Raw genomic sequence first — 26,441 nt, forward strand, 5'->3', positions numbered from 1 at the left:
AGAAAAAAAGGCTGGGTTGAAACCAAAACAATCCTCCTGAAACAAAAACTACTTTTAAACGATATCAAGCTGTCCCATGACTCTCTGGCTCTAAATCCGTAGTGATTAATTAATTAACCTTGACAAATTAGTATCCCAATGACCCTGATGTCTGCATCTATGTACAATTTGCGTCTGCCTTCATTTTACACCATTGCTCAAGAATATGCCAAACTCCTCAGAAAACAGTGCTGTTAGTCACTGCCTGCGAATATGGAATTCCCTTCCATGGCAATGTACTGCCATACCCATTTGACACCTGTTTTCTTGCCCAGATGGTTTTTTTCACTGATGACTGGAGGCAAAGATTCATAAGGAGGAAGCATTAGCAAGTCAAACATTCTAACTGGAGGCTGTCATTCTAAGAGCTACCAAAGTGATAAGTCTTGCCTCTATGGCCTCCCTTTGTCCTAAAGCCTCCTGTTTTGCTTTGTTTGTTTGTTTTGTTTTTCTTTAATCTTCAGTTGCTCATGGATTCTAATGAAGATATCAGCCATTTGTTAAGTAAAGACACTAAGAACTTCAAGAACAAAAATATCAGTAAGAAGGAACAATCTGTGTATTTGTTTGTGGTTGATGAACATTGGCCAATTCCAAAATAACGAAAAGCTTTAAAAAATGTTTGCTTTTTTTTCTCTTCTAGAAAAGAAAACATTGCGTTTCAAAGTACAAAGCGTATCAAAAAGAAAGAATATTTTCACCCAACATTGATTCTGTGTTTTCTTGCCATGTATGTAACAATTGTAAGCAGAGGCATTTTATACTAAATGTCAAATGTGTATCTATAGATGTTCATAAGAACTTTTGTTGTGTAAGCAAAAAAGAATGAAACCTTGCCATTTGCAACTCCGCGGATGGAACTGGAGGGTATTATGCTAAGTGAAATTAGTCAGAGAAAGACAAATATCACGTGACTTCACTCTTATGAGGAATTTAAGAGAGAAAACAGATGAACATAAGGGAAGCAAAAATACTATAAAAACAGGGAGGGGGACAAAACATAAGAGACTCTTAAATATAGAGAACAAACAGAGGGTTGCTGGAAGGGTTGTGGGAGGGGGGTGGGCTAAATGGGCCAGGGGCACCAAGGAATCTCCTCCTGAAATCATTGTTGCACCATATGCTAACTTGGATGTAAATTTCAAAATTAATTAACTAATTAACTCATTTTAAAAAGAAGACTTTTTGTTGTATAAAGTAGATATGTCTTAGTAATTATTACATTCTAATCAAAATCATTTTGTTGACACCGCTAAAAGGTACCTAGCACATTGTATTCCAGTTTTGTTCCACAGGCTGCGTAACCCTGGGGAAACTCTTATCCATGGACCGGACCGGATCTGTCTTGTTCACCTCTCTGAATCTAGAAACTAGAGGAGCCGACGTTGGGTGGCTCGCCCAGAAGAAGAATTTGTACCCATTACAGTAAACAATCAGGTCACAGAAACACACCTAAAACCACCGCAAATGAAGTAATCAGACCTCCTTAAATGTTTTCACCATCTGGAAAAATCACACCCCAAGGGCCAAGACAGTTACCTAAGAACATTTCTGAGTACATTACCCAGGCCTCGAGGCAACAGGTAGGTGGGTTCCATGCCAATTAGAAAATGTTATGATTGGCAAGCCACGATGAAACTCTAAAATTGCAGTTTAATGGAAATGCTGGCTGTCATCCCCAAAGTACATTTCAAGGAATCACCAAGCTTTAGAATTAGAGGCAGCTAAATGGAAGTTTTCATCCATATCGAGCCCAGAAGATTAGGAGGTAACACAAGGATTGGTGCAGGTGTCTCCGCTCTTAATCCGGTGCCGCTCCCACCACAGAACCCTTCCTCCTTCAGGACCTGACGGAGCGGTCCAGAGCAGGGCTCATATAACAAGTTCTCAGCACCGCTCGGGGATGGGTCAAAGCTGACGATCGACCCCGATGCAGAGCCCAGGTATCTGAGCCGGAGGGAACAGCCAGCCCCATCAGACTCCAGAGAAGCACAATGCCGTGATTCAAAGAGCAAGCTTATCCCCAATCTTGTGAAAATAAGATTTCCCAAGGGGTGGGTGAAACCGACAGCTTTTCAGGTTCTTGGAGCCTCTAGAACGGTTTCCCAAATGTTTGGGGTTGGGCCTTACAGTCAATATACACTTTGCCCCGGGGCGTTTTTTTTTTGTCCCTTAATTTTTAGGCCCCGGTGTATTTGAAGGTAAATTGATCCCACATGCTTCTGATTCATTTACACTGAACTCATCAGGCCATGTTTGGAAAGAGCGATCTGAGGTCCAAGAAGCTCTTTCAGCCTGCTTTTATGAGTCTCTCCGTGCCTTTTTGTTTCTCAGAAGCAGGAAGCCACGTTTTGACGTGGACAAATAAAATGCGAGCCCCGGAGACGCGGGTCCGGTTCCAAATGTGGCACCTTTGGCACCAATGGGTCCTCGAATCACCAAGAGACAGCCTTCCTGCCTTCTTTTTGTGACATTAAGGAAACCTTACCCTTGTGCTGTGTCGAGCCGAAGCGGGTAATTGAGAGCTGCCCGGTGCCGAGCTCACATAAACTGTCAGCGTTCTACACACACCTTTTCCTCGTCACCTAAGCCGCCCACATGAGGGGAGTCCCAGGCTCGGGGCCACCTCCTGCTCTGTGCTCTGCAGGGAGCTGAGCCGGGCCTGCATGCTGGCACGTCTTTAGGAACCTGTCCTGATTCTTCTGAGCTCTGCACCCGAGGCGTCGATGTTGTTAGTTAACGTCACTGGAAACCGGCTGCCCAACGGGAAGGGGCTTGGTTGTGCTTGGTTTTAATTAAAAAATAACCACAGCTGGGCGGCGACTGGGTCGCTCAGTCGGTTAAGTGTCCGACTTCAGCTCATGGTTCATGAGTTCGAGCCCCACATCAGGCTCTCTACTGCCAGCACAGAGCCTGCTTCGGCTCCTCTGCCCCACCGCCCACCTCTCTGCCCCTTCCCTGTTGGATCTCTCTCTCTCTCTCTCTCTCTCTCTCAAAATAAATCAACTTTGAAATTAAAAAACAAAAACACAGCTGGGAGCAAAGTCAGGTGCACAGTATGGGTGAGAGAAATGCTCTCTGGGCAAGGGAGCCAAATATACTATTTCCTCTGCTAAAGAAACTTTCAACTAATCCTAGGAACAGGCACAGTTCCTGGCACCCAGTAGTTCTTTAATAAATATGCTCCCTACGAGTAGAATGGGAATATCTGTCCATCTGTGTTGTAGACTGAACCTCATCAAGGAGTACATGCCCTCCTCTGGAAGCCTCAGGTCAACCCCTGGGACGGGACACAAAGGCAGCTGTCCCCACCTGTTCTCTAACCCGTGACTTGCACTGTTGACTCTCTCTGTCCCCTGCCTGGGGTTCTGACTCTTGAAAGGAAAGCCAGAGTCCCTGATCAGGAAATGGGCAATGAGCCCTGTAAATAGCTGAAAAGATGTTGAGGGCAAGGTGACCAAGGTTGGGCCATATTTGTCCCCCTCTCTTTATAGGGTTTATAACAGTGCACTCTGAACTCTGGCTGTTTACTACAGTTTGTAAAAGTATCACTGCTGGGGGGCGCCTGGGTGGCTCATTGGGTTAAGTGCCTGGCTCTTGATTTCGGCTCAGGCCGGGTTTTGATCTCACGGTTTGTGAGTTCAAGCTCTGGGTTGGGCTCTGCACTGACCGTGAGGAGCCTGCTTGGGATTCTCTCCCCCTCTCTCTCTGTCCCTCCCCCTGCTCTCTGTCTCTCAAAATAAATAAATAAACAAAAAAAAAAAAAAAAAAAAAGTCAGTGCCCGGGCCCTACCAAAGACCAACGAAACCAGAATTTCTGGGTTCAAGAAATCAGCCCAAGACATCAGGTTTTTCTCTTAAAAGTTCCACGAGTTATCCTAGCACACGGCCAGGATTGAGGGCCACTGATTATAAAGTAAGGTGACTACATTACGGCTCTGGAAGGGTACCTGGAAATAATCTACATGACAGAGGGAACAGTTAAAGAACAACTGTTCTCAAATGAACGAAACAGGATTCAGGTTGACGCTTCCTCTTACCTTCTCCACCTCCGTTTCTCTGCCCCCTACTCACCATCAGGTACCTGAGTTATAAAGGACCACGGAGCTCTCCAGGGAGTTTTCAAACCAGTGCACAATAAACGGGTTCAAAGAAGAGCCAGCCCCACACGCTGAATCATCTACGATGTCACAATGAACCAAACACAAGATCTCTTCAAATATTTAATCAGTTTAGAGACCTCTGCCTTCCAGCCCAGTTGGGTAAAAATTCTAAAGAAAACATGAGTAAGGGGTCCTCGAAGAAAACACCGGGGTAGAATGGAGAGGAGACTGGGTTTGGGAAGTCAGAACATAACATGTGTCTGAAGGCCTTCTTAAGGAATTCTACCACTTATTTAAAAAAAAATATATATACTCAAAATGCACAAGAAAGGATTAGACAGTTATACAAACGTAAGGACAACTAAACCTTCTCTCGTGGCTGAAAATACCACACATGTTTTGAAATAGACTCTGTGAAAACCCCTAGATCCTGCTGTGGTTTCTTTCCGCAGCCTTCTCTGTGCATACAAGAAGCAGCTAGCTATACCCCGCGTCCCCGTGAGCAATCCGGGCCTCGGCAAAGAAGCAATCAGCGAGAAGTGACAGGAAGCCGTTCACAGTCTTTGAACGCGGACTCAGACCCCAGCGAAGCTAATCTATTTCCTTCGAAAAATATGAAAATAAACTGATAGGCCTTGAAAAATCACCGTCGATCTCAGGTCAGGGCGCTGATAATACTTTTCGATAACTGCGTCGTAAGAACTGGGGGAAGCATGTCCTTCAGAGCGACGGGTCTACAAGGGGACAGGCAGCGTCAGGACATTCGGGGCCGACTCCTCGGGAGGCGGTCAGCAAGAAAAGCGTAACATCTGTCCCACGTCACCCTCCCTCTCGTTTCTTCTCTTCTCCTGTCCCTGGGTGCTGCTGAGAGGCAGTGTCAGAGACCCCAGCCCGGGGCTCAGAACGGGTACTGGGACACATATATCCGCAGTCGGATCACGGAGCTGCCTCTGAAGTTGATGACCGTGTTGACTGTGATCATTTCCAAGTCCAGCTGTATGTCCCGCGGCCCTTTGATGGGGCGTGTCATCACCAGGGTGGCACTGATGGGGCCCGTTTGCTGTGGACAGAACCGGGGACACTGGTTAGAGAAAGGCTGGCCGGCGTTAACAGGGCAGGTGAGCCGGACTCCAGAAGCTGTCGAGCAACAGCAGAGAGGGTTGGGGACAGCTGTGGGTCGGTCGGGAGGCGGGGTGCCCCACACGACCACCAGGGCAGAGGGCCGGGTGGTCCGGCGGCAGCCTCCACCGGGGCGCCCCTCCCCCCCCAGAGCACTGCAGTCGGACTGGGATCCCCTGACGCCACGCTCTCCCCTGGCCTCTGCCCACGTCCCACCCGGCTTTTTCCTGCCGACCCTTCAGGTCCCACCCGAAATGTCACTTCCTGAAGAAGCCTTCTCTGCTTCCCCCAACTGCACCCAGTCTACTTTCCATCGCGGTCCACCCTACTTGGTCTATGTCTGCTGTCTGAGTCCCCGCCAGACTGCGAGCTCTGTAAGAGCGAGGACGGGGGTCAGGTTTTTCACCACTGAGTGTCCCCAGAACCTGGCACGGTTCCTGGCACACGGTCAGTGCTCAGTGAATAGATCTGGAATGAAAGAATGAATAATTCATGGAACTGCATGTCACAGAGCTGTCACTTCGCTTCTCCAGGCCTCATCCTCTAAAATGAGGGTTTGTAGGGGCACGTGAGTGGCTGTTGGTCAAGCATCTGCCTTTGGCTCAGGTCATGATCTCACAGTCCGTGGGTTCGAGCCCCGCGTCGGGCTCTGTGCTAACAGCTCAGAGCCTGGAGCCTGCTTTGGATTAGGTGTGTGTGTGTGTGTGCCCCTCCCCCGCTTGCAGTCTGTCTCTGTCTCTCTCACACATAAATAAACATTTAAAAAAATTAAAATGAGGGTTTGCACCAGATCAGTAGTTCTCCAGTCAACAGCTGCCAATGCACCCAGAACACTTTTTCTTAAACTAACAATTTCAGGGACCCATTCCAAGATTTGCTGCTCAAGTGGGTGCTTGGATGAAGCCTGGGGAAACTGGTTCTGATGTACCGTCCCTGCTGGAGCTCCCATTAGACACTCTAGTCCCTTCAAGCTTCAGCACTCTGTGACCCTACTGCTGTAGTCCTAATGATTCCCTCCAGTGAATCTCTCTCTAAAACTTTTGAGCAGCTAGGGAGGGAGGACTGACATCCACTGAGCATCTACCACGTGGGAGGCACAGTTTTCAGCAATGCACTTATTTAATCCTTATTAAAAAGCGCTGAAAGGTTCTGTTACTCAAAGGGTGGTCCCTGGACCAGTACCACAGGCATCACCAGGGAGCAGGTTAGAAATGCAGGATCTCAAGCCCCACCTCTGGCTTACTGAGCCAGAATCTGTACGGTAACACAATCTCCAGGTGATTTGTGGGTACATTAATAATTGAGAATTGCTGGGACTCCTGATGGCTCAGTCAGTTGGTTAACTGTCTGACTTCAGCTCCGGTCATGATCTCACGGTTCGTGAGTTTGAGCCCCTCATCGGGCTCTGTGCTGACAGCTCAGAGGGAGCCTGCTTCGGATTCTGTGTCTCCCTCTCTCTCTGCCCCTCCCTGCTTGCACTCTGTCTCTCTCTCTCTCTCAAAAATAAATAAAAGTTAAATTTTTTTTAAAAAATACATAAATAAATAATTGAGAAGTGCTGATCTAAAAGCACAGGACCCAGTCTGGGGACCCTGCCTGTCCTACTAAAGGTATGTCTCATTATTTCCCCATTTTATAACTAAGCAAACCAAGGCCCAGTGAGGTTAAGTCATGACATGGGGTCACCCATGACAGGTAAGGGGAGGGCTGCGGCTTGACCCCAAATCCCAGGCCTTTTTCACTGCACAACAATTATCAGAGGAGACTGCTGTGTGTTTCATTTCTTCTCCCTGGAACCATCTTTTAGGAGAGATGCTCATGGGTCAGTGCAGTGGCCAGAGAGTGGGCTCCTGGGGAGGAAGTAGCGTGAGAGAGCACGGAGCGGCCAGACAATCGCTTCCTATAAGCCGCAGAGCCCAGCGCTGTGCCCAGAAACTGAAAGCAACAGGCTTGCAAAATCAAGCAGCTTGGCCTAGTTAAAGCCACACCAGGTATTTTATCTGTCTCCATAAAGGGAGGGCTCCCCATAAAGATCCGACATCCCCAAGAGTATGACAAGGGCGGGACGGGCAGGCAGGTGCCAGCCAGGTACCGGGACCTCCCCTGGCCCCTGGACTATCAATAGCCTGACAGCCATGCAATTTCCTCTTGGCATCCGCTCCCTCTGTTCCCGTCAGCATCAGCGCAAGTGGTGCGTCCTTACCCAGAGGATCGCTCAGACTTCCTTGTCAACTCTTGCAAAACTTGAGAGCACCGGGCCAGCAGTGCTGGCCACACAGGGACAGCCACACAGGGAAATGCCCATGGCATTTACGTATACGAATATCTCACCAGCTTTCACTGTTTGCATGAACAAAGGCCAAGGACTGAAGACCTTGAGCCGTGGGCAGCCCTTGGGAGGGAGGCCTGCAAGGCTCGTGGTCATTGGTAGGAAACGATGACGGGGGCAGTGGGTATGAAAGCAGGCACTGGGCTATTTTGTACATCTCTTATTTAATCCCCATACCCTACAGTGTGAGTAGGTGACATACATTACATCAGGTCACCAAACTAGCACACTGGCCCCCCAATCCTGCTCTGACCGCTACATCCTATGACAAGGTCTCAGTACATCTGAATTTCCGGACCATTCCGCTGCACTTACTCCAAGGAAGAATCGCCACTTTGCATTGTCAATGTTTGCCTGGTTGTTTGTCCCCTCTCCCCACCAGGGTGGGCTCCTCAAGGGCAGAGGTCACATCCTGTTTGTTCCTGAACTCTCGGCGCCTGGCCCAAGGCTGCATACGTCCTGGTGCTGAATTTATGTTTGGTGACGGAAGAAGAACGAGTGCCCAGCACCCGTGCAGCCGACCGCAACGGCGGCAGGGTGCAAACTGACCACCGGATGTGTGTTTCCTTGGCCTTGCTCGGACACGTGCGGGGGTCTGTTCTAAGTCAGCCTGTGGGACAGCATCGTCTGACTCGCGGCCAGCAGGTCAGCTGCCCGGGGACCTGCCACCTGATCCACACATGTCTCATGGCGTAAATATGCTCCTCCTTCCGGCCCTAATTGCGTCCTCGAGTCACCTGGCCAAGGCCAGTCACCAGTCCAGGGATCAGGGTGAGGCCGGCTGCCGACTGTGTTTGTGAAAGGCACATGTGTGTAAGCACACGTGCCTGTGTGTGCACGGGGCCACGTGTGGCTTGCCCGCTGTGTGCTCGCGACACAATCAGTGACCTTCCGCGTGGAAGAACCTGAATTCTGGCCGCCAAGCCGCACCTCCTGCATGATGCTCCTGTCACCAGCTCCAGAGCCCGGGAGCTCACAGCGTCCTGAAAACAGCGGCCGTCACAGCAGAAACAACGCTATCAGTCCAAAATAACTAACCCTTCCTGAACACCTTCTACTATTACTAGATGTTAAAGCAGCCCTTTCCTGTTATCTCAATTTCTGACCCCACATCCTAAAGAGAAGGTAAGTGTATGCATGGATTTCAATACCGGCCTGCCCGGGTTCGAATCCTGCTCGGCTGCTTCCTGGCTGTGAGACCATGGGCACGTCCCTCAGCCTCTCTGTGCCTCGGTGCCCACGTCTATAAAATCGGGACGGTCACGCAGGCGCTGCGTCACAGGACTGTTGGAAGGGTGAAGGGAGCGATATATGGAAAGCACTTGGCGCATGCCGAGCGCTGTATAGGATTTGCTGCCGTCCGGGTGGTTCCTGTAGCTGCCATACCGGATTTGCAGAGCGGTGGCCCAGCCAGACCTGTTTCTCTCACCTTCAACATCATGGGGCATTCAAGACACTCACCAGCCCCCACCTCAAGCAAGAGGGCGGTTTGAGAGAACCATTCAGGGATGTGGGTCCTTTAAGAGTGCAGAGAGAGAGAGAGTGGGGCGCCTGGGTGGCTCAGTCGGTTAAACGTCCGACTTGGGCTCAGGTCACGATCTCATGGTCTGTGAGTTCGAGCCCCGCGTCGGGCCCTGTGCTGACAGCTCAGAGCCTGGAACCTGCTTCAGATTCTGTGTCTTCCTCTCTCTGCCCTTTCTCTGCTCACGCTCTGTCCCTCTCTCCCTCTCTCAAAAATAAATAAACAGTAAGAAGAAAGAGTGCAGAGAGCAGTGGAGAAGTCTAGAGATGACAGCCAGCCCGGATACCTTGAACCATGGTGATGTAAGGAGCTGCTGGGGACCTGCCTGTTGGCGCATCTGCTCCGCCGAGGCCACAGCGGCCCCTCCCCACCCGCAGAAAGTCTGTGTGAGACACAGCACTGGAAAGAGGGTGCAAAGGTTTGGGGCGGCTTGTAGCCAACAAGGGGCCCTACTGGCAACAATCCAGTAAGACCCCGGTCCCGTCACCCTAACGCTCCCCTCCGTTATCTGCACCCCCCGCACCCAGTCCCGGAGAAGGAGCCTAAAACAGCACGGTCAGCGTGGGGAGGGGAAGAGGAAGCTGGTACAGGGGCCACCCCCACCCCACCCCTAAGCAGAGGAAGGGAAGAAACACTAAACACTGAGTGAGGGACAGAAAGGTGGACGTTTCCACTGAAACCAGCTTATTAGACTTGATATGAGAAGGAGACAATTCAATAGTAACTCAAAGAACCTGTCAGTCCGAGGGATTAACCTAGATATCACCCAGGTGTGCACAGGTTGGAACCAGCAAGGTGAGAAAAAGGTTACTGAATGTTTCACCTCTGCCAAATCCTACCTGTTTGATCAAAACAGTCATTCTGTGTTCCAGGCACTGAGCTAAGCAGATGATCTCATCTAATCCCAAGGTAAATACTATTATTATCCCCTCTTTACATATGTGGAAATTGAGGCCCAGAGAGGTTAGGTAATGGGCCCAAGGTCACACAGCTGGTGAGTTGGTGAGTTGTAGAACCCGAATGAAGTGGACCAGCCTGGCCCTGGAGCCCACAGAGAACAGCGATGTGCGGCCTCCTGATGATGGGGCCGTGCCTTGGAAGCTGGACGTGTGGAAGGCCCACCTTGTCCAGCAGATTTCTCCTTGTCTTCCTGCCTCATGCCCGTGGCTTCACAGGGCACCCAGACGGAACCTGTTTTCTCTTCCCGGGTGCAGCCAGGAGAGATGCCAGGAGCCACCTCCCTGTCCCTAAGTTCCTTCAGCCTCAGAGTCCTGACATCCGCTTCTGAATAAATAGTAAAGAATTAGGGCCCAACTCAATGTCCTGAGAGGGCGCGGGCATACAGCTCGGCTTTGTGGGTTTCAAGGGTCCCCCAGGGGCTGTGTCAACCTGAGTCCCAGAGGAAGCCTCCAGGAATGATCCTCCCTCCCGTCCATGCCACCTATAGGACAATCTTCTTCCCCCGCCATCACTGGCTTTTACAAGCCAGCCACCCGGGGAACATTTGGGTCTATAGGGATTTTAGCAGGTGGTGTTCCAGTGAGCGACACCTCACCCAGGCAAGGCCACCTTCTGAGGATCTTGTTTTCTGCGTGGGAAAAGGAAAAACGCGAGGCAGGTGGCACCAGTGATGGAATTTTAAATCCCCCGAAGGGGCATCTCTGTGCCCTATGATTGGGACCCGCTATGTCTGTACAAATGACAGAGGCCAAACTGCAGGAGGCCGCTGGGCTAGGCTTGTGCTCCCGAGGGCAGCAAGGCCACAGCAGCTCACAGATGTGGGTTTCTGCTGGACAGCGGAGAGAGGACAGACATAAACACAGCTCTGTCTTTCTCATCTCACAGAAGTTCCTCTGCCTTCAACTCAGTCCATCTTTTTCCAAAGCCTCTGACCCTGTTGCACTGGCCTACAGATGCTGGCTCTGCTGACTGTGTTACACATGTGACCCGGTCCCCCTGGGGTCTTGCCAAAAACTATCAGTGAGGATACAGGCATGATACCAGCCCCTGGAACCTTTTCTAAACTGTTCTCACCGCTGCTTCTGAGACGTCCCTGTTTTTAGACAGTCCCAGCCCCAGAAGCAAGGACTGGAAGGTTCGGCCAGGAGATAGGGAGAGGGAGGTAGAGACCTCAGATACAGGGTCCTTTCACGGGACTGCGACCGGCTCCCTTCAAAGTGGGTAAACTTCCATGGGCCCGTAGCTCCCCGACGATGCCCCTGGAGGACCACAAGCTGCATTTGTTAGAAATGCAGATTCCTGGGCATAGTGGGCTGAAGGCTCCCAAAGGTATCGGGCCCCAATCCCTGGAACCTGTACTTGTTACCTTATAAGGAAGAGGGACCTTTGCTGAGGGGATTAAGTTAAGGATCTTGCCGTGGGGAGATTATCCTGGATTATGTGGGCTGGCCTTAAATCCGATCACATGTGACACACAGAGCGAGACAGGGAGGGTTGACACCCACAGAACCTGAGGCAGTGTGACCACTGGAGGCAGAGACTAAAGGGACGTGGCCACAAGTCAGGAAATGCTGGCAGGTGCTGGGAGCTGGTGGAAGCAAGGAATGGCTTCTCCCCTGGAGGGGAGATGGCTCTGTGACACCTTGGTTTCCGCTCAGTGAACGTGATTACAGGCTTCTGGCTCCCAGGACCCTGTGAAAATAAATTTCTGTTGGGTTAAGCCACCGAGTTGGAGTCCTTTGTCATAGTAACCACAGGAAGTGGATACCCTAGGCCTCCACCACGGTCTTCTGAGAGAGATTCTCCGGAGAGGAAGCTCTGGAATCCACTTTTTTGGACAAGTGCCCACGTTCACACTGAAATGTAAAAAACATTGCTCTGAACCGGGGGTATCCAAAGAGGTACATTCACCCCAGGGCTGCGGGACATGAAGTGCAATAACATAAGGGTGTGGGATTATACGTGTATAGCACAGAAGTGAGGGGCGCCTGGGTGGCTCAGTCAGGTGAGCGTCTGACTCTTGATGGTGGCTCAGGTCATGATTTCGCAGTGCGTGAGTTTGAGACCCACGTTGGGTCCTGTGCTGGCCGCGTGGAGCCCGCTCGGGATGCTTTCTCTACCCCTCCCCGGCTCGAGCTTGTGCTCTCTCTCAAAATAATGAACTTCAAAAAAGAAGGGGCAACTACATTTTAGGATGTGTATTCTAAAATTTTCTCCTGATGTGGCTAAGTCAGTGCTATCCAATCAAACTTTCTACGATGATGGAAAGGTTCTCTATCTGAGCCAATACAGCAGTCACAGGTGACCACTGAGCCCTTGAAATGTGGCTTGTGCTACTTTTTAATCTCATTTCATCATAATTCATTTAAATGTAAAGAGCCACAGTTGCGCAACCCAGGTGGGGCCCACTTCCGTGAGGCATGCTTTCATATTCACCACAACATAAGTGCCGGGAGGGCAGGGAGGGCAGAGATCTGGGGATGCTGTGCTCACTGCTATATTCTCGGTTTCTGGAAGTGCGAAGTAGGTAATAAATACCTTCAGATGAGTGGATGGATAACTGGCTATGTGAGTGACTCCTCCAGGCAGGAAAACGATGGAAGATTGCATCTTGGCCTAACTTCTCATTGCACTGACGAGGGTCCTGAGGCCCACGGGGGAAAAGCAGCTTTTACAAAGCCATCTAGAAAGTAACAGGAATCTGAACCTTGAAGTCCTGACTCCCACCCATCCCCTCTTCTCTCTTCATACCCGCCCCTCCTGGCTGCTCTCCGAACTGTTTCTAGAAGCACGTGCCAGGTTAGACAACACAAGCATCGTTAAAGACGGTGACGATGCCCTCTTACCCGCATATAGAATTCTCGGCCCTCATTCCCAGACTTGATCTGGAAAATGTAATAAGCCCCAGGGTAGCGGGTCGTCGCTTGCATTTGGAAGATGTCAGCAGGAACGGAGCGTCCCGATACCACATCCATATCCCGGTACAAGATGGTAAAGGGCTGGTCTCTGCAGCCAGGATTCTCAGCGGGACACATACAGCGGCTGTTGGGGAGGGAAATCATTTGAGAATGCGATAAATCCTTTCCAGATGCTCGTTGTACCTACTTCCTCACTTAAAACGTTGAAAAGAGGCCACCCCATTTTTATCATCTGAATGCTGTCACTGGAGATCCTCTCTGCTCCTCGGTCTGGTGTAAAAACTCACCAGCGTGTACGTGAGCTGTTTCCTAGAGAATGGCCTATTCTGACCAATCAGAATAGGTCTGGCTACCAGAATATAAACCTTAGATGTCTGCCTTTCAGAACACTGGCACGTTCTCTAATGCGCTTCACATTTGTCATGTATTTATTTGGCAAAATGCGTCCCTGGCCACATAGCCCTTCACTTCCCCAGACGTACACACTCACGAAGAAATTTTAAAAAGTGAGAAATGCCATTTAGCTTGACAGGATTTGGGTGGTCCTTGTACATTCTCTATGGCACTTAACACAGTCTGGGTAGAACGTGACTTAATCTTTCCATTTGACAAACAAGTTAGAACTCACTATGTTTAAGGCATAACATCAGACATTTTGGAACTGCAATAATAAATACGATCCTGACCTCAAATAGTTCACCTTCTAGTAGGAGAAATAAATCACGGGCACAAATATCTCTAATACAGAGCAACTAGTTTGAAAGACTAGTAACAGTGTTGTCATCATATGAAATCATGGACTCTCTTTACCAAGGAATGCCTGCTGTAGACACCCCGTTGATTTGTCCCTAACCACCCCCATCTCTCACCTCATCCCTGAGACTTCCCTTCTAGGAGTCAGAGCTGAGGAGAATGGGGAGGTCTATAGATATGTGCCTTGCTGGGTGGAACCGGGAGTCAGTCTTGTCTTGTTTCTGCTGCTCTCCCCAAACTTCTGATCTACCTTCAAAACTTACTGGTTGGTTCGATCTCCAAAATATAGTCCAGATCCAACCACTTTTCACCATCTCCTCTGTCACAGAACTGTCATTCAGGCCACCACCGTGTCTCTCCTGGACCTCTGTGATGGCCTCCTAATAGGTCCCTCTCCCTTCAATCCATTACACAGCAGCCAGAGTGCCCGTCATCGAACAAAGATCAGATGCTGTCTCTGTCCTGCTTGAAGATCCTCCAGGGGCCACCCCTTATAACTTGAGTAAAAACTGAACAAAGTCTGGGGCGCCTGGGTGGCTCAGTCGGTTAAGCGTCTGACTTCAGCTCAGGTCATGATTTCACCGTCCATGAGTTCGAGCCCCGCGTCGGGCTCTGTGCTGACAGCTCAGAGCCTGGAGCCTGCTTCGGGTTGTGTGTCTCCCTCTCTCTCTGCCCCTCCCCTGCTTGTGCTCTGTCTCTCTCTCTCTCAAAAATATATAAACATTAAAAAAAATTTTTTTTTAAACTGAACAAAGTCTGGCCTCTGTCAATTTCCCTCAGATCACTGCCCACTTCACTCACTAGGCTGCAGCCTCTGAAGATGTTCCCTGAAGACGTCAAGTTCACCTCCGCCTTGTGGTCTTTGCACATGCTGTTCCCTTGGCTCTTCCAGTCTCTGCCAACATCGACTCATTTTCCCATTCCAGCCCAAATGGTGTTTCCTCAGAGGAGCTTTTGGACTCCCCAGTCTAGACCAGCTCCAGCCCTAATGTTCCTTTTATAAATTCCCGTTCCTCCTGCTCACAGCACCCATCCCAATCTACGATTATGCATTCATTTATGCGACACCGGTTGAATGCCTTTCTCCTCCGCTAGCATAAGAGCAAAACCATCATGCCTGGTACTGTTTGCCACGTGATAGGAGCTCGTCTAACGTTTGATAAAGGGGTGTATAAAAATCATTTGTAAAGTTTGGCTTTCTGAAGGCTGATCCAAATAGCCAAGTCAAACTGTCCCGGGTGCCCGAATGGCCCCTGAAAACGTCACGTGTCACACAGAAAAGAACTGCCTCCTAAATGAAGAAGCCCGGAGGAGGGCGTGACGGCTGGCAGCTGAGGAGGATCACAGACAGCTGGGGGAGATGGCACTGGAGCTGAGATCTGGAAGGTGGGGCGGATCTGTCCACGTGGCGGTGGAAGAAATGCCTTCCATATGGCAGAAAATGGGTGCGTGAGAGGCGGGAGGCTGGACGTTCCAGGGTGTGGGTAAAGGTGAGGGCGAGTCCTGCTCAGGTTGGCAGGAGCACAGGACCATGAACGAGGAAATGAGCTGGAAGGGGGTGGCTGGAGTCAGCCGAAACGGGTCCTGGAGGCAGGCAGCTTGCAGCGGCACGCCAGGGACCTCACGGGCAACACGAGCTCAGTGCTGTCATTGAAGCCGTCGACTCCCCGGCTCCAGACAAGCGCGGCCTGGAGGACCCCAGAGAGAACCAGAGAGAGCGGACACTTTGCTCCGCCACGTAGGACCCTGGAACCAGACACCAAAGGGTTGCTAGAAGCACGGCTCCGAGCAACAAGCCGAACTGTCCGTAACGGACCCGCCTGCCCCTGCTTCGTCCTCTTTGTCCAGTTTTTGTTCAGAGCAGGAAGCGCACGGGTAAGCCACGAATTGCTCTTAGATGCTGTATTCCTAGAGGCCACGGCAGGTGTGTCTGACGCATCCCTTTGTCTCCAGCGCAAGGAGTGGGTGTTGTTCAGGGGGGAAACTGTGTGACTGAATGAGAGGAGGGCCCGGGGCGCCTGGGTGGCTCAGTCGGCTGAGGTCATGGTCTCATGGCTCATGAGTTCCAGCCCCGCGTCGGGCTCCGTGCTGACAGCCGGGAGCCTGGAGCCTGCTTCGGATTCTGGGTCTCCCTCTCTCTCTGCCCCTCCCCTGCTCACGCTCTGTCTCTCTTTCTTAAAAAAAAATAGAAAAAAAAAAAAAAAAGGAAGAGACAAGGACAGAAGGTGTGTGTGTGTCCGTGTGTGTCCAGCAGGCAAGAGGCTAAGTATCCTGACTCCCTGGCAGGGGCACCCTCCTTTCCCACCACACAGGCAGCTGAACCAGACCCCTCATCACAGTCCCATTTCCCAAATGACTTACTTATCGCTGATCCGAAGATAAGGCTCCTCACAGCGGATGGGGTCAATGCACTTGAAGCCCCCTTGCAGATTGTAGCAAGTTTGCTGCAGGTTACACGTGTGGTTTCTGTGCTCGCACTCGTTGATATCTGAAACGAAGGGTAGACAAGGGGCTGAAGCAGGACAGTGCTTCCAAGGCGCTGGGCTCCTGGCCAGGTGTCGGGGGTGGGGCGGCCTGGGTCTTTACTAGAGAACTGCACTGTCCACCACGATAGCGACTGGCCACTGTGCGGCTACTGGGCCCTTGAAAGGTGGCTAGTCCGAACTGAGACGTGCTGAAGTGGAAAATACACACCGGTTTTGACAACGCAGCACAAAAAAGAAAGTGATATCTCTTCAAAAGTTCTTACATAGAGTACATGTTGGAATGATAATATCGTAGATGTATTGCCTTAAATAAAATACATTCTTAAAAGTAGTTTTTCCTATTTCCTATTGCTGTATGGCTCCTCTTTGTAGCTGACTTTATATTTCTATTGCCCAGCCCTGGCTATGGAGAATTCTTGCCTGCTGTTCCAGTAAGGTAGATTCAAGGAGCTGAAATGGGTCAACGGCTCAGCCACCAGCCTCTCCATTGGCCCCACTGGGTGACCATGAGGCTGGGAATCAGCCCAAGTGGCCAATCTGAAGAGTAAGACCTACCCCTTCACCATCTGGGGGTCCTGACCCTTTGGGGGACACAGCAGTCTGATGTGTGAAGTTCCCCTGCCATCCATTTTCTAGGAAATCAGTAGAGAAACACTAACTGGGCTGCCCTCCAGGGCCCATGAGAAGGGCTGGACCGTGGTCCGTGAAGGGGGCCAGGCCACAAGGAGTCTTGGGGATGCAGAGATCTGCCCGGGGGTGGGGGGAGCCACACAGCCTGGCCACAGCCTGCCGCTCTGGGAGCCACCGGAACCTACTCCTGCCCTCATCCCTGCCACCTCCTCCCCCAGGTGAAGACCTCCAGGTGACCCCTTGAGCCAGCCCCACCTGACACCTCCCCCAGCCAGGTCCCCCTGGACAGCCTTACCCTGGCAACTCCGGTTGTCATCCAACAGAATGTAACCGGGGGGACAGGAGCAGAAGTACGTGCCGGGCTGATTCACACACTCATGCTGGCAGAGGAACTCAGAGAAGCTGCATTCGTCCATGTCTGGGGGTGACAAGTCACACCTGCTGTTTATAATTAGACCACCTGGGCGTGGGAGCTTAGCGGTTATCTCCTCCGACTCCCACACACTCCTGATGCACATGACAGCTTTGTGGCTACCAGGTAGCCGTTTTACTTCTCGAACACTCAGGTGACAGGGAGCTCACTACCTACTGAGGAAGCCTACCAACAACTGGACAGCTCTAGCTGCTAGAAGATTCTTTCCCCCAGGGAGCTGAAATCTGTCTCCATCAAGCTTCCATCACTCCTCCCGCTGGCTCAGCTACGTTATCTACTCACTACCGACTCATTTTGCCCAACGGGTACATGTAACTTTCACTTCTGAAGGGGGGATTCTTTTGCCCATCGGAGTTTTCTACCGGCAGAGCTCTTCCCCCAGAGCCCCCAAAAGCCCACATTCCCTGGCCCCCAGCCTTCTGCAAGGGCAACCTTACCAGCGCTGATCGCCCTCTAATCACCCCGAAGTTGAGAAGCAATATGCTTCCGAAAATCCCAACTCAAAGGGACGCATCCGGGAGGCCGGGGGATGCGCGTTACGGCGAAAGTTCATTGTGTTCAAAGACCTCCTTGAAAGAGAAAGCTCTGGAGGGGCGTGGGGTGGGCCAGCGTATCGCCCCTGGCTGGCCCGCCTGCCTCAGGAGGTGGTCGGCACGTGGGAACCTGGAGCTGGGCCACTCCCGGGCTGCAGAGAGGTGGCGACACGGAGGAGCAGCCATCGAACACGTAGGCCGGGGCAGCTGATGCAGAAGAGGGCGTCTTAGAAGGGCCAGCCCTCCTCACACACGGAGTTTGGCAGCAGAGCCCCATCTGAGCCTCGTTCGTCGAGCGCGCCAAAGAAAACATGTTTTTCTTTCATTTATTGTTTCCCGAAAACTTGCTTTCCCCAGCTTCCCCATGTGACATGTCCTCGGGTTGCTCTCTCGCTCACAGACCGCCGGTGGCCGGAATGACCCAGGGACGGTGTCCGGGCAAACGAGGCGGCTTCCCCACCTCGGGATAATCCTGGTGTCGCCTAAGCCTCTCACGTCGCAGGAGGAACAACTCCTTCCCAGCTCTCCCAGGGGTCTCCCTGGGGGCAGTGGGCTGGGAGCCGGCAGAACCGGATGTGCATGTGGAAAGTTAAAGCACGCTCATGAGGTAGGACGTGCTTCTGTCCGCCCCGCCCCAGCCCACCCCACCCCTGCTCCCCCGGGGACCTCGTAGGGTCCCAGGCCTCGGGCCCCAGCCCATCACAACAGATAGTAGATTCTGCTCACACCTCTGGGAGAGGCGGGAGTAAAGCCTGAAGCTGTCAAGCGCTTGCTCTGCACCAAGTGCTGGCTTAAATCCTTCCCATGTCTCATCTTACTATTTTTTTTTTTTTTTAAGATTTTACTTTTAAGTAATGTCTACACCCAACGTGGGGCTTGAACTCACAACCCAAAGATCAAGAGTCGCACGCCCCGCAGACCGAGCCGGCCGGTGCCCCATGCCTCATCTTATTTAATCCTCACCTCAGCCCTACGAGGGAAGTGTTATTATTAGCTACATTGTACAGAGGAAAAATGGAGGCTTACCGAAGTCAGGTAACTTGACTAACGAGTTAGGTAACAACTTACACATAAGGAGGAAGCAGTAAGTCTCGGACATGAAGCTGGCCAGCCAGCCAGCCTCCGGCTCCTACACTGGTCAACACCGTGCTGTGGTGTCTCCCTGAGCGATCCCGCTCAGGACTTAAAATCGGTGGATTTGAGGGGTCCTAAGGTTGGGGGCCTCCCCTGAGCAGGACTGGCCCCAGGGCAGATGGAGAGGGCAGCACGTGCCCCCACCTCCTGCTGGCTAGGGAGGGTCCCTAATAGGCCCACTCAGTTTATCTTGGGGTCTGCAATCCCCAGACTTTACTAGGGCTGTGGCTCCACCAAAAAAGCTGAAGTCCAAGCCTGGTTTCTGGCCAGGAGCACCCTTGAGGCCATTTTTCACTCATGCGAACCCGCCACGGTTTCCAGGATTAGCTCAGTTTAGCAAGTCCCCAAGAGATAAGGGACACAGCCAGGAAAGGGCTGGTGCTGTACAGAGGGGCCACACTAGCTGTGACAGCACCGGGAGTCACAGTTCCTGGGGGGAAATGAGAAGGAAGGAAAGAAGGAAGGAAGGAAGGAAGGAAGGAAGGAAGGAAGGAAGAAGAAAGAAAGAAAGAAAGAAAGAAAGAAAGAAAGAAAGAAAGAAGAAAGAAAGAAAGAAAGGAAGAAAGAAAGAAAGAAAGAAAGAAAGAAAGAAAGAAGGAAGAAAGAAAGAGGGTAAGTAGGAAGGGACAGAAAACAAACTCCCTGTGTCCCACTGTTATCCCGAGCCAACCTTAAAGCCTGAGGTGGCCAGGAGTCACTCTAAGTCTTAGGAAAGTGGGCACTTCATGGTGAGTGTGGAGAAGACGGCCATTTAGGGTAAAATGAGTCAACTGAAAATCCCTGCCAAACCACCGAGGATGTAAACTCTCTGAAAAGCCAGAAGTCTCTTACACTGACAGAGAAAATAAATTAATATGGAACGATGCTTAGGTACACCAGTTTTTTTTTTTTTTAAGTTTATGTATTTATATTGAGAGAGAGAGAAAGAGAAAGAGAACCAGTGGGAGAGGGCCAGAGAGCAAGGAGGACAGAGGATCTGAAGCAGGCTCTGTGCTGACAGCAGAGAGCCTGGTGTGGGGCTCGAACTCACAAACCATGAGATCATGACCTGAGCTGAAGTCGGATGCTGAAATGGACTGAGCCACCCAGGTGCCTCGGCGCCAGCTTTTTTAATCTTTAGGACCACATGAGTGACGTGGCCAAGGAAAGCACTAAACAGCAGAGCTAGAATTTGAACCCAGCTCCATCTGGCTCCAGTCGCTCTACTATACCCCCTCCAGAGATGGTCAGTATACACCTGTGGATGTGCAGGGACTTTTGGAGAAACAACTAATCCCATCTCATGATGCTGAACTTTCTCCCTCTTAGTCCCTTGGCCCAGATTCCCCCAAGGAGTGCCATAGGAGGAACTGAAATCTAGGAAGAAAGTAGCCTTTCATGCCTGAAGGTATTTTATTAGTTTCTGGGACTGACATTTAATCCGTCTGAGGCTCTCTGTAACTGCCTCCTCACGGCTCTGGCTTTCCGGGCCCCAGGGAGAGGTTGCTCGTTTGTTCAGAGTACTCTGTCCCTAGAACACCCCGGGCCTCAGTGAGGCTACCACACAAGTCCCATTCATGACCTGGGTCAGTTCCTGTCACAATGAAACCCGGGATTAGGAAACTTTCCATTCAGTGGGACAAAAAGATTTTCACGCCCTAGGGTATGGTTCGCTTATTTTGAAGAATACGGCGAAGCAGCGTTAATTTGAGCCGTGCTAATTCACAACGGCTCATGATGCCAAAAGTCGATGCAATGGAGTTTACTTTAATCCAGTATTTACCAAAAAACAAGGAAAGAAGAAAAAGAAGAACGAAAGAAAGAAAGAGCACATACGTGGCTCCGTGCAGGATGCTACATGGATTTATAGGAGTAAAATGTCATCCTTGTTCTCAAGGAGTTTGCAAGAGTTTACAACTTTCTTGTCACAAGTTTTAGTAAGAAAATTGTAATGGAGTCCGCAAGAAAGCCCTGGCAGAGAATCGTAGCTTCTGGGTCTTGGAAGGAATTTGTAAAAGGTCAGCGAAGTCACCACATCTAAGTTCTCACAAATTGTTAAGAATTAATTCATTCAAATTCAATCATTCATTCATTGATTTGAGGACTCTTGATTGTATGCATGCTGTGTGCCAGGCCTGGAGCTAGGAACTGATTCGTTATTTGTAGAGATTTTAGAAGTCCGCAAAGCATTTTCACTTACGTATATGATCTCATTCCACTCAGTGCCCCTGCCAACCCAACCCTGGGAGATATGCTATTATTCCAAGTCACTTCACTCTACAAGTACGATCTATGCGATCCCCAGGACTTGTCCGTTCTGGGTAGGGATAGATACTTCAAACCAACACACAACATTGGGTCACTCTTTTCCCTCTTCAACCCCATGTCAGACCCTAAAAGGCAGCTCCGTCAGATTTTGCATTAGGGGTCAAATGATAAGGGAGCGGACTCTACTCCACCTTTCAGGAAGTGACTCATCTCTGCTTTGTGTGGTTGTGACCCCACCGCACTAAGAAATGTCCCCAAACTGGATATGTGTCTGTGAAATGAGAGGAAACACCTGTAAAGGAAGCCCTTGTCCTCTGACCCCCCCACCCCTGGACCCCTAATACAGATGGAAGTCTCCAAATGCCAAAGCCCATTACCACTGCAATGAACACCGTCATCCTCAAGCTCATATCCTGGGTCACAGCGGCAGATGAAAGAGCCATAGGTGTTGACACAAGTTTGCACGCATGGGTTCTCAGTTGCACATTCGTTCACATCTACGGGAAAAGGAAAGCACGTCACTGAGCATTCCCACAACAGAACATCCCCAATGACCAGGCAGAAAATGCACTCGCAACAAAATCTACCGGCACTGGGAGACCAGATTCACAGGGGCCAAGTATCTCCACCCAAGATCTCTCACATTCAGAGCTCAGACCCCAGAGCTTTCACCGAAGGACCAGGGTCTCCATCCACATGCCCCTCCTTGCTCACAAGTTGGGAAGGGCAGAAGCAACTTGTACATACACCATATCCATGCATATGCATGTACACACACACCCCTCCTAGTCAGTCTACTCCCCAAGGCTCACCCACAGGAATTTCCAGGCAATATCTGCTTTGCCCTCTCATCTCCTGCATTATATCACCGATTCCCTCTTCTCTCACTACTGACTCTAAACTTTTCAGTAAACAGGTAAGGAACCATGACAACTCTAATAACTCTGTGATTGCTATGGACCTTATTATGTCCCTCCCCAAAATTCATAGGTTGAATCCCTAACCCCCAATGTGACTATATTTGGAGATGGGGCATTTGGGAGGTAAGAAGTTACCTAGAGGCGGGGTCCTCAGATCTCACACTTACTGAATCCCTACAACAACCCAGCTTTGGGGCCACTGCCCCATGTTACAGGTTCAGGGGGTTAAGGAAGGGACCACAAAGGAGCACGAGGACACTTTTACATAATAGAGTATTTCATCACCTTGAGCGTGGTGATGGCTGCATGGGGGGATACATACATCAAAGGTAATGGAATAACGAACCTTTAATAGCGCAGGTTATTGTACACCAATTATACATCAACAATTTTAAGGTTGTTTTAAGGTTGGGAGATGCGCCCAAGTTCCCAAGCTAACAGGAGCACAGCTGGAGCCGGAACTTGAGTCAGAGGGCTTTCCATGATATCAACAAACTATTCTGCACAACTCATCGGGGTGAGGGGAGGGGCAGGAAGGAGCCCTTTTCTACACTGGCACTGGCTGACTTGATTTAAGCACACCCTCTCCCAAGCCCGATATGCCAATGACCAAAGTTCCAGCTGAGAGCATTTCTATCCCCTTCAAAGTCCAGGTAAACCTCTCAAGGCTCTGAATAGAGATGTGAGTGTTTTCAGAGTGAAAAGCCTTCATCGGCAACAGCTTGAAAAGCTTTTCTTAACAGGGAGGGCTAATCCCATGCCCACACAGCGCCTGCTTCCTGGTATCCTCAGAGCTTTCAGAGGGGGAAAAACAGGGCTCTGCAGGGAGGGTCCACAAGGTAGCATTCTCCCCAACAGAGCTTGGAGGCTCTGTGCCCTGGCAGCCTGGAAACACCATGGCGGCGAGTCTTTGAGTCAAGTCCAGGCAGGACGGCACCGCCGAGTATTAGGGCCGGTGTCCTTGGCTCCCGGCCACTCGCTGACCACGCCAATACGAGTGAGCTCGGGTCTTGTCCTCCTGCAGCTCTCAGCTGCCTCTGCAGAGCAACAGGGCCCACAGGACGCTGCCCCCTGGGCCCCGGCTGCACTTGCCTGCCAGCCCCCAGGATCCACACATGCACAAGTGCCCCTGTGAATCATGTGGAGCAGGCCACACCCCACTCTGACTCGCTGGACGGGAAGGCTGAAGCCTCGGTTCTCTCAACTCTGCCACCACCTGGCTGCGTGACTTCGGCCAAGTGGCTTCACGTTTTTGAGCTTCGACTTCCTCATCTGCAAGGCATGGCCACACACACCTGCCAAACCCGTCCCCTAAGGCTACTGCTGGGGTTCAGTGAGGTTAACAGAGGCATCACTGCTTTGAAGAGCGCACAGCAGCCTTCCTTGCATGAGGCGTCAGGACAAGAGCTCAACGGCGTAGGTAACATCCTGTACACCCGTGGCCCCTGCTGATGCAATATCCCGGGGGCTGGGTGCCCGTGTCCAGGCTTTTCCGCACCACGGCACCTGGCACGTGCCAGGTGTATTATCTGCTCCTTGTCACAGGCCTGTCCCTGAGAGGCCCTTTTGGCTCTGCTGAGCACGGCTGTTCCTTACGAGATGCTGATGCACCTTGCCAGTCTCTGGGGAAACCTGGGCGGGCACTACCACCCTCCGGTCTGGGCACGGAGAAGCCCGCGGCTGCCTTATGTCACTCGTCGCAGCGGCAAGGGAGCCAGGCGGCCTTCTCCCTGCTCCGGTGGGAGAGAAGGGCCCCTGCTCTATTGGGAGAAAATTACCTCCCCTGGCAAGAGGAACACAGCCGAGACTTCTTGGAACAATTAGCAGAACCAGTTCTGGAGAGAAAGGCTTACAAAGAATCCAGGATCAGACCCTTTAAGCGCTGAGGCCTTCCTGTTTACTCAATGATTTAGATATGATTAAATGAATGGAAACATGATATTCCCCCGACTAGCTGGCCGGGAGCCTGCCCGCCAGACCTCAAATGGTGTGACAAGGACATGGGCCCTGCAAAACCTGGTGGCGGGTTCCAAACAAAGACCTCATTCTGAGGCCCCGGCACCGCCTCCACCCTGGATGGAGGGGCAGCTGCCAGGGACCGGAGGCCTGGGTGGGGGCCGGGGCGGGGCCGGGGGCCGGGCAGGACTTGCGCTAATTCCTTGGGCCTTGGGCCCCCAGTCACTTCCTGAGCAGAAGAAACTGCAGTAGGCATGCAGCTTGTTTTTCTTATCAGTATTTGAAGGGATCCTATAAAACCCAGAAAATGCCTTTGTTTCATTCCGGTTTTGTGCGAAACACTGCATCGGAGGAGGAAATCATCATCCCCCCTGGACTCTCTGCTAAGGAGCAGGCCCTCCCAGCGTAGGCTGTAGGCAACATTGGAGGGAGAGGCATGAAAATTGCCTATGAAAGCCCTGCACAGAGTCTATATGGGAATGCATCGGAGGTCAGATGCCCTTTCTGACCACCCCTCTTGCACATCAGGAACTGAACTCAGGCCACCGGACACACGTGAACATTTCTGATTAGCCTGGAAAGCTGGCAGGCCAACTTCCGGGAAGTAGACGCACAGAGAGAAGCAAATCCATGAAAGCACAAGCCCCAACTGATGGATGACCGTGGTTCTAATCTCAGACATACTCAGAGCACTTTTTGAGATATTTCCCATAACCTCCGTTCGGATCTCAGGTTTCTGTAAGAACCCGGGAGGGGCACACGGTGACACCAAGTAGGAATATGCGCCAACCACGTAAACTGTCAGATTCCAAAGAAGACAGCGTCTAGTGCTTTGCATCGTGTGCAAGTTATCATCTGCATCACTTACCTTGGCAAGACCTTCCATCCTCATTGAGGGTAAAACCGGGGTTGCAGGTGCAGGAATAGGATCCAGGAACGTTCGCACACAGTTGCTGGCAGTAGCCATAGCGACATTCATCAATGTCTGGAAGGAGAAACGCTAGCAAGGTGAGACATCTCTCCTCAATCACCAGTGCCACACCCGGCATCACCATTGGCATCATTATGGCCCATCTCTCCTGGAGCAGGACCGCCAAGGGAAGGGAAGGGGAAGTAAAGAGAAGACAGTACCGACCGACTGAGTGTTGGGGTTGGTGATAACCTCCGGGGCTAAGGCTCAATCTACCTTTCTAACCTTTCCTGCCCCATCTCAGTCCCATGAACACCTGAACCCGAAAAGCTATAGAAGAAATATCTGCTTAGGCTGGGATGTGGGGCAAGGCAAGCTCCGAGATTTTTATCCAACTCCAACATTCAATGCTAAAATGTATCCAACGTGGAGAATCAAATCTAGGATTCTATAGAAACCTCCCACTGCCCTGGGAAGAGACAAGTTGGCTTCAAGTATAAGAGGAATCCATAGCCTTGCTCCCATAGGTTGTGTGCCAGCTCTATTAACAATAAATCTGTCTCGGTGTGCCTGGGTGGCTCAGTCAGTTAAGCGTCTGACCCTTGATAGCGGCTGAGGTCACGATCTCATGGTTCATGAGTTCGAGCCCCACATTGGGCTCCGAGCCGACAGCATGGAGCCTAGTTGGGATTCTCTCTCTCTGCCCCTCCCCTACTCACGTTCTCGCCCACCCTGCCAAGTAAATAAATAAACTTAAAAAAAAAAAAACCGCAATGACTCTGTCTCCCTCTCAGGAACAAGAGTGAGTGTAGGCCAGGAAAGGCAGGGCAGCAGGGCCGTCTAGAGACCTATGAATCCAGTAACACGAGGATGCCAGAGTTCGCCTTGGATCTCCTCCTTGCACCAGAGCAGACATAAAACCCTGGATAAACATGCCCCTTCCGAGCCATGGCTGGCCTTTCCTGAGCAAGCGGCTCTGTGGGTGAATGGATCCTTTTAGCAGAGCTGGGCAGTATGCCCTCCCTGCTGACATGTACCAGTCAATGGGGAGCCTGATGTCATTGGGAAAGCACTTCCCAATACTCCAAGTTAATGGGCTGATGGGCAAGAGAATTCCCTCCTGTGAGATGGGACGCCTTGAAAGAAGCCTATAGGTGGAAACCAAGTCCCCACCTATATAATACCTGCTGGGACCAGCTGATCTGACTGTAGCCGTAACTGGTCCTTACTTACCCCCACCTCCCCCAAATGTTCTCCCCTGGGACCCCAGTTCCTTTGGAACCATTGTCCATCCAGGGCTCTGGAGACCAGCCCAGAATCTGTCTCCGTACCTGGTTTCTACCACCTACTGCCAGAAAGGACCCCATCTCCATCTTAACCTATTGTTCAGTTGTTCAGCCCGCCTCAGAGCCTGTGCCCTGCCCTTGTGATTGAGTCATCTCTGAGTCG

General features: G+C 51.2%; 1 protein-coding gene across 2 annotated transcripts in view; it reads right to left on the reverse strand.

Annotated features, from left to right (window-relative positions):
• Window positions 1–4,249: 4,249 nt before the first annotated feature.
• FBLN5 (fibulin 5) overlaps window positions 4,250–26,441 on the reverse strand; it is a 79,837-nt gene continuing 57,645 nt past the window's right edge. For both annotated transcript variants that reach the window (XM_007094954.3, XM_007094953.3), the window contains 6 exons: window positions 24,951–25,067; window positions 21,584–21,703; window positions 17,155–17,277; window positions 16,105–16,231; window positions 12,919–13,114; window positions 4,250–5,202 (listed from right to left, as the gene is read on the reverse strand). In XM_007094954.3, coding sequence (XP_007095016.1) covers window positions 5,041–5,202; window positions 12,919–13,114; window positions 16,105–16,231; window positions 17,155–17,277; window positions 21,584–21,703; window positions 24,951–25,067 — 845 coding nt within the window. In that variant the 3' untranslated portion in view covers window positions 4,250–5,040. The remainder of the gene's footprint in view (window positions 5,203–12,918; window positions 13,115–16,104; window positions 16,232–17,154; window positions 17,278–21,583; window positions 21,704–24,950; window positions 25,068–26,441) is intronic.

The sequence above is a fragment of the Panthera tigris genome, chromosome B3 (genome assembly GCF_018350195.1).
Source record: "Panthera tigris isolate Pti1 chromosome B3, P.tigris_Pti1_mat1.1, whole genome shotgun sequence".
Classification (NCBI taxonomy): Eukaryota; Metazoa; Chordata; class Mammalia; order Carnivora; family Felidae; genus Panthera; species Panthera tigris.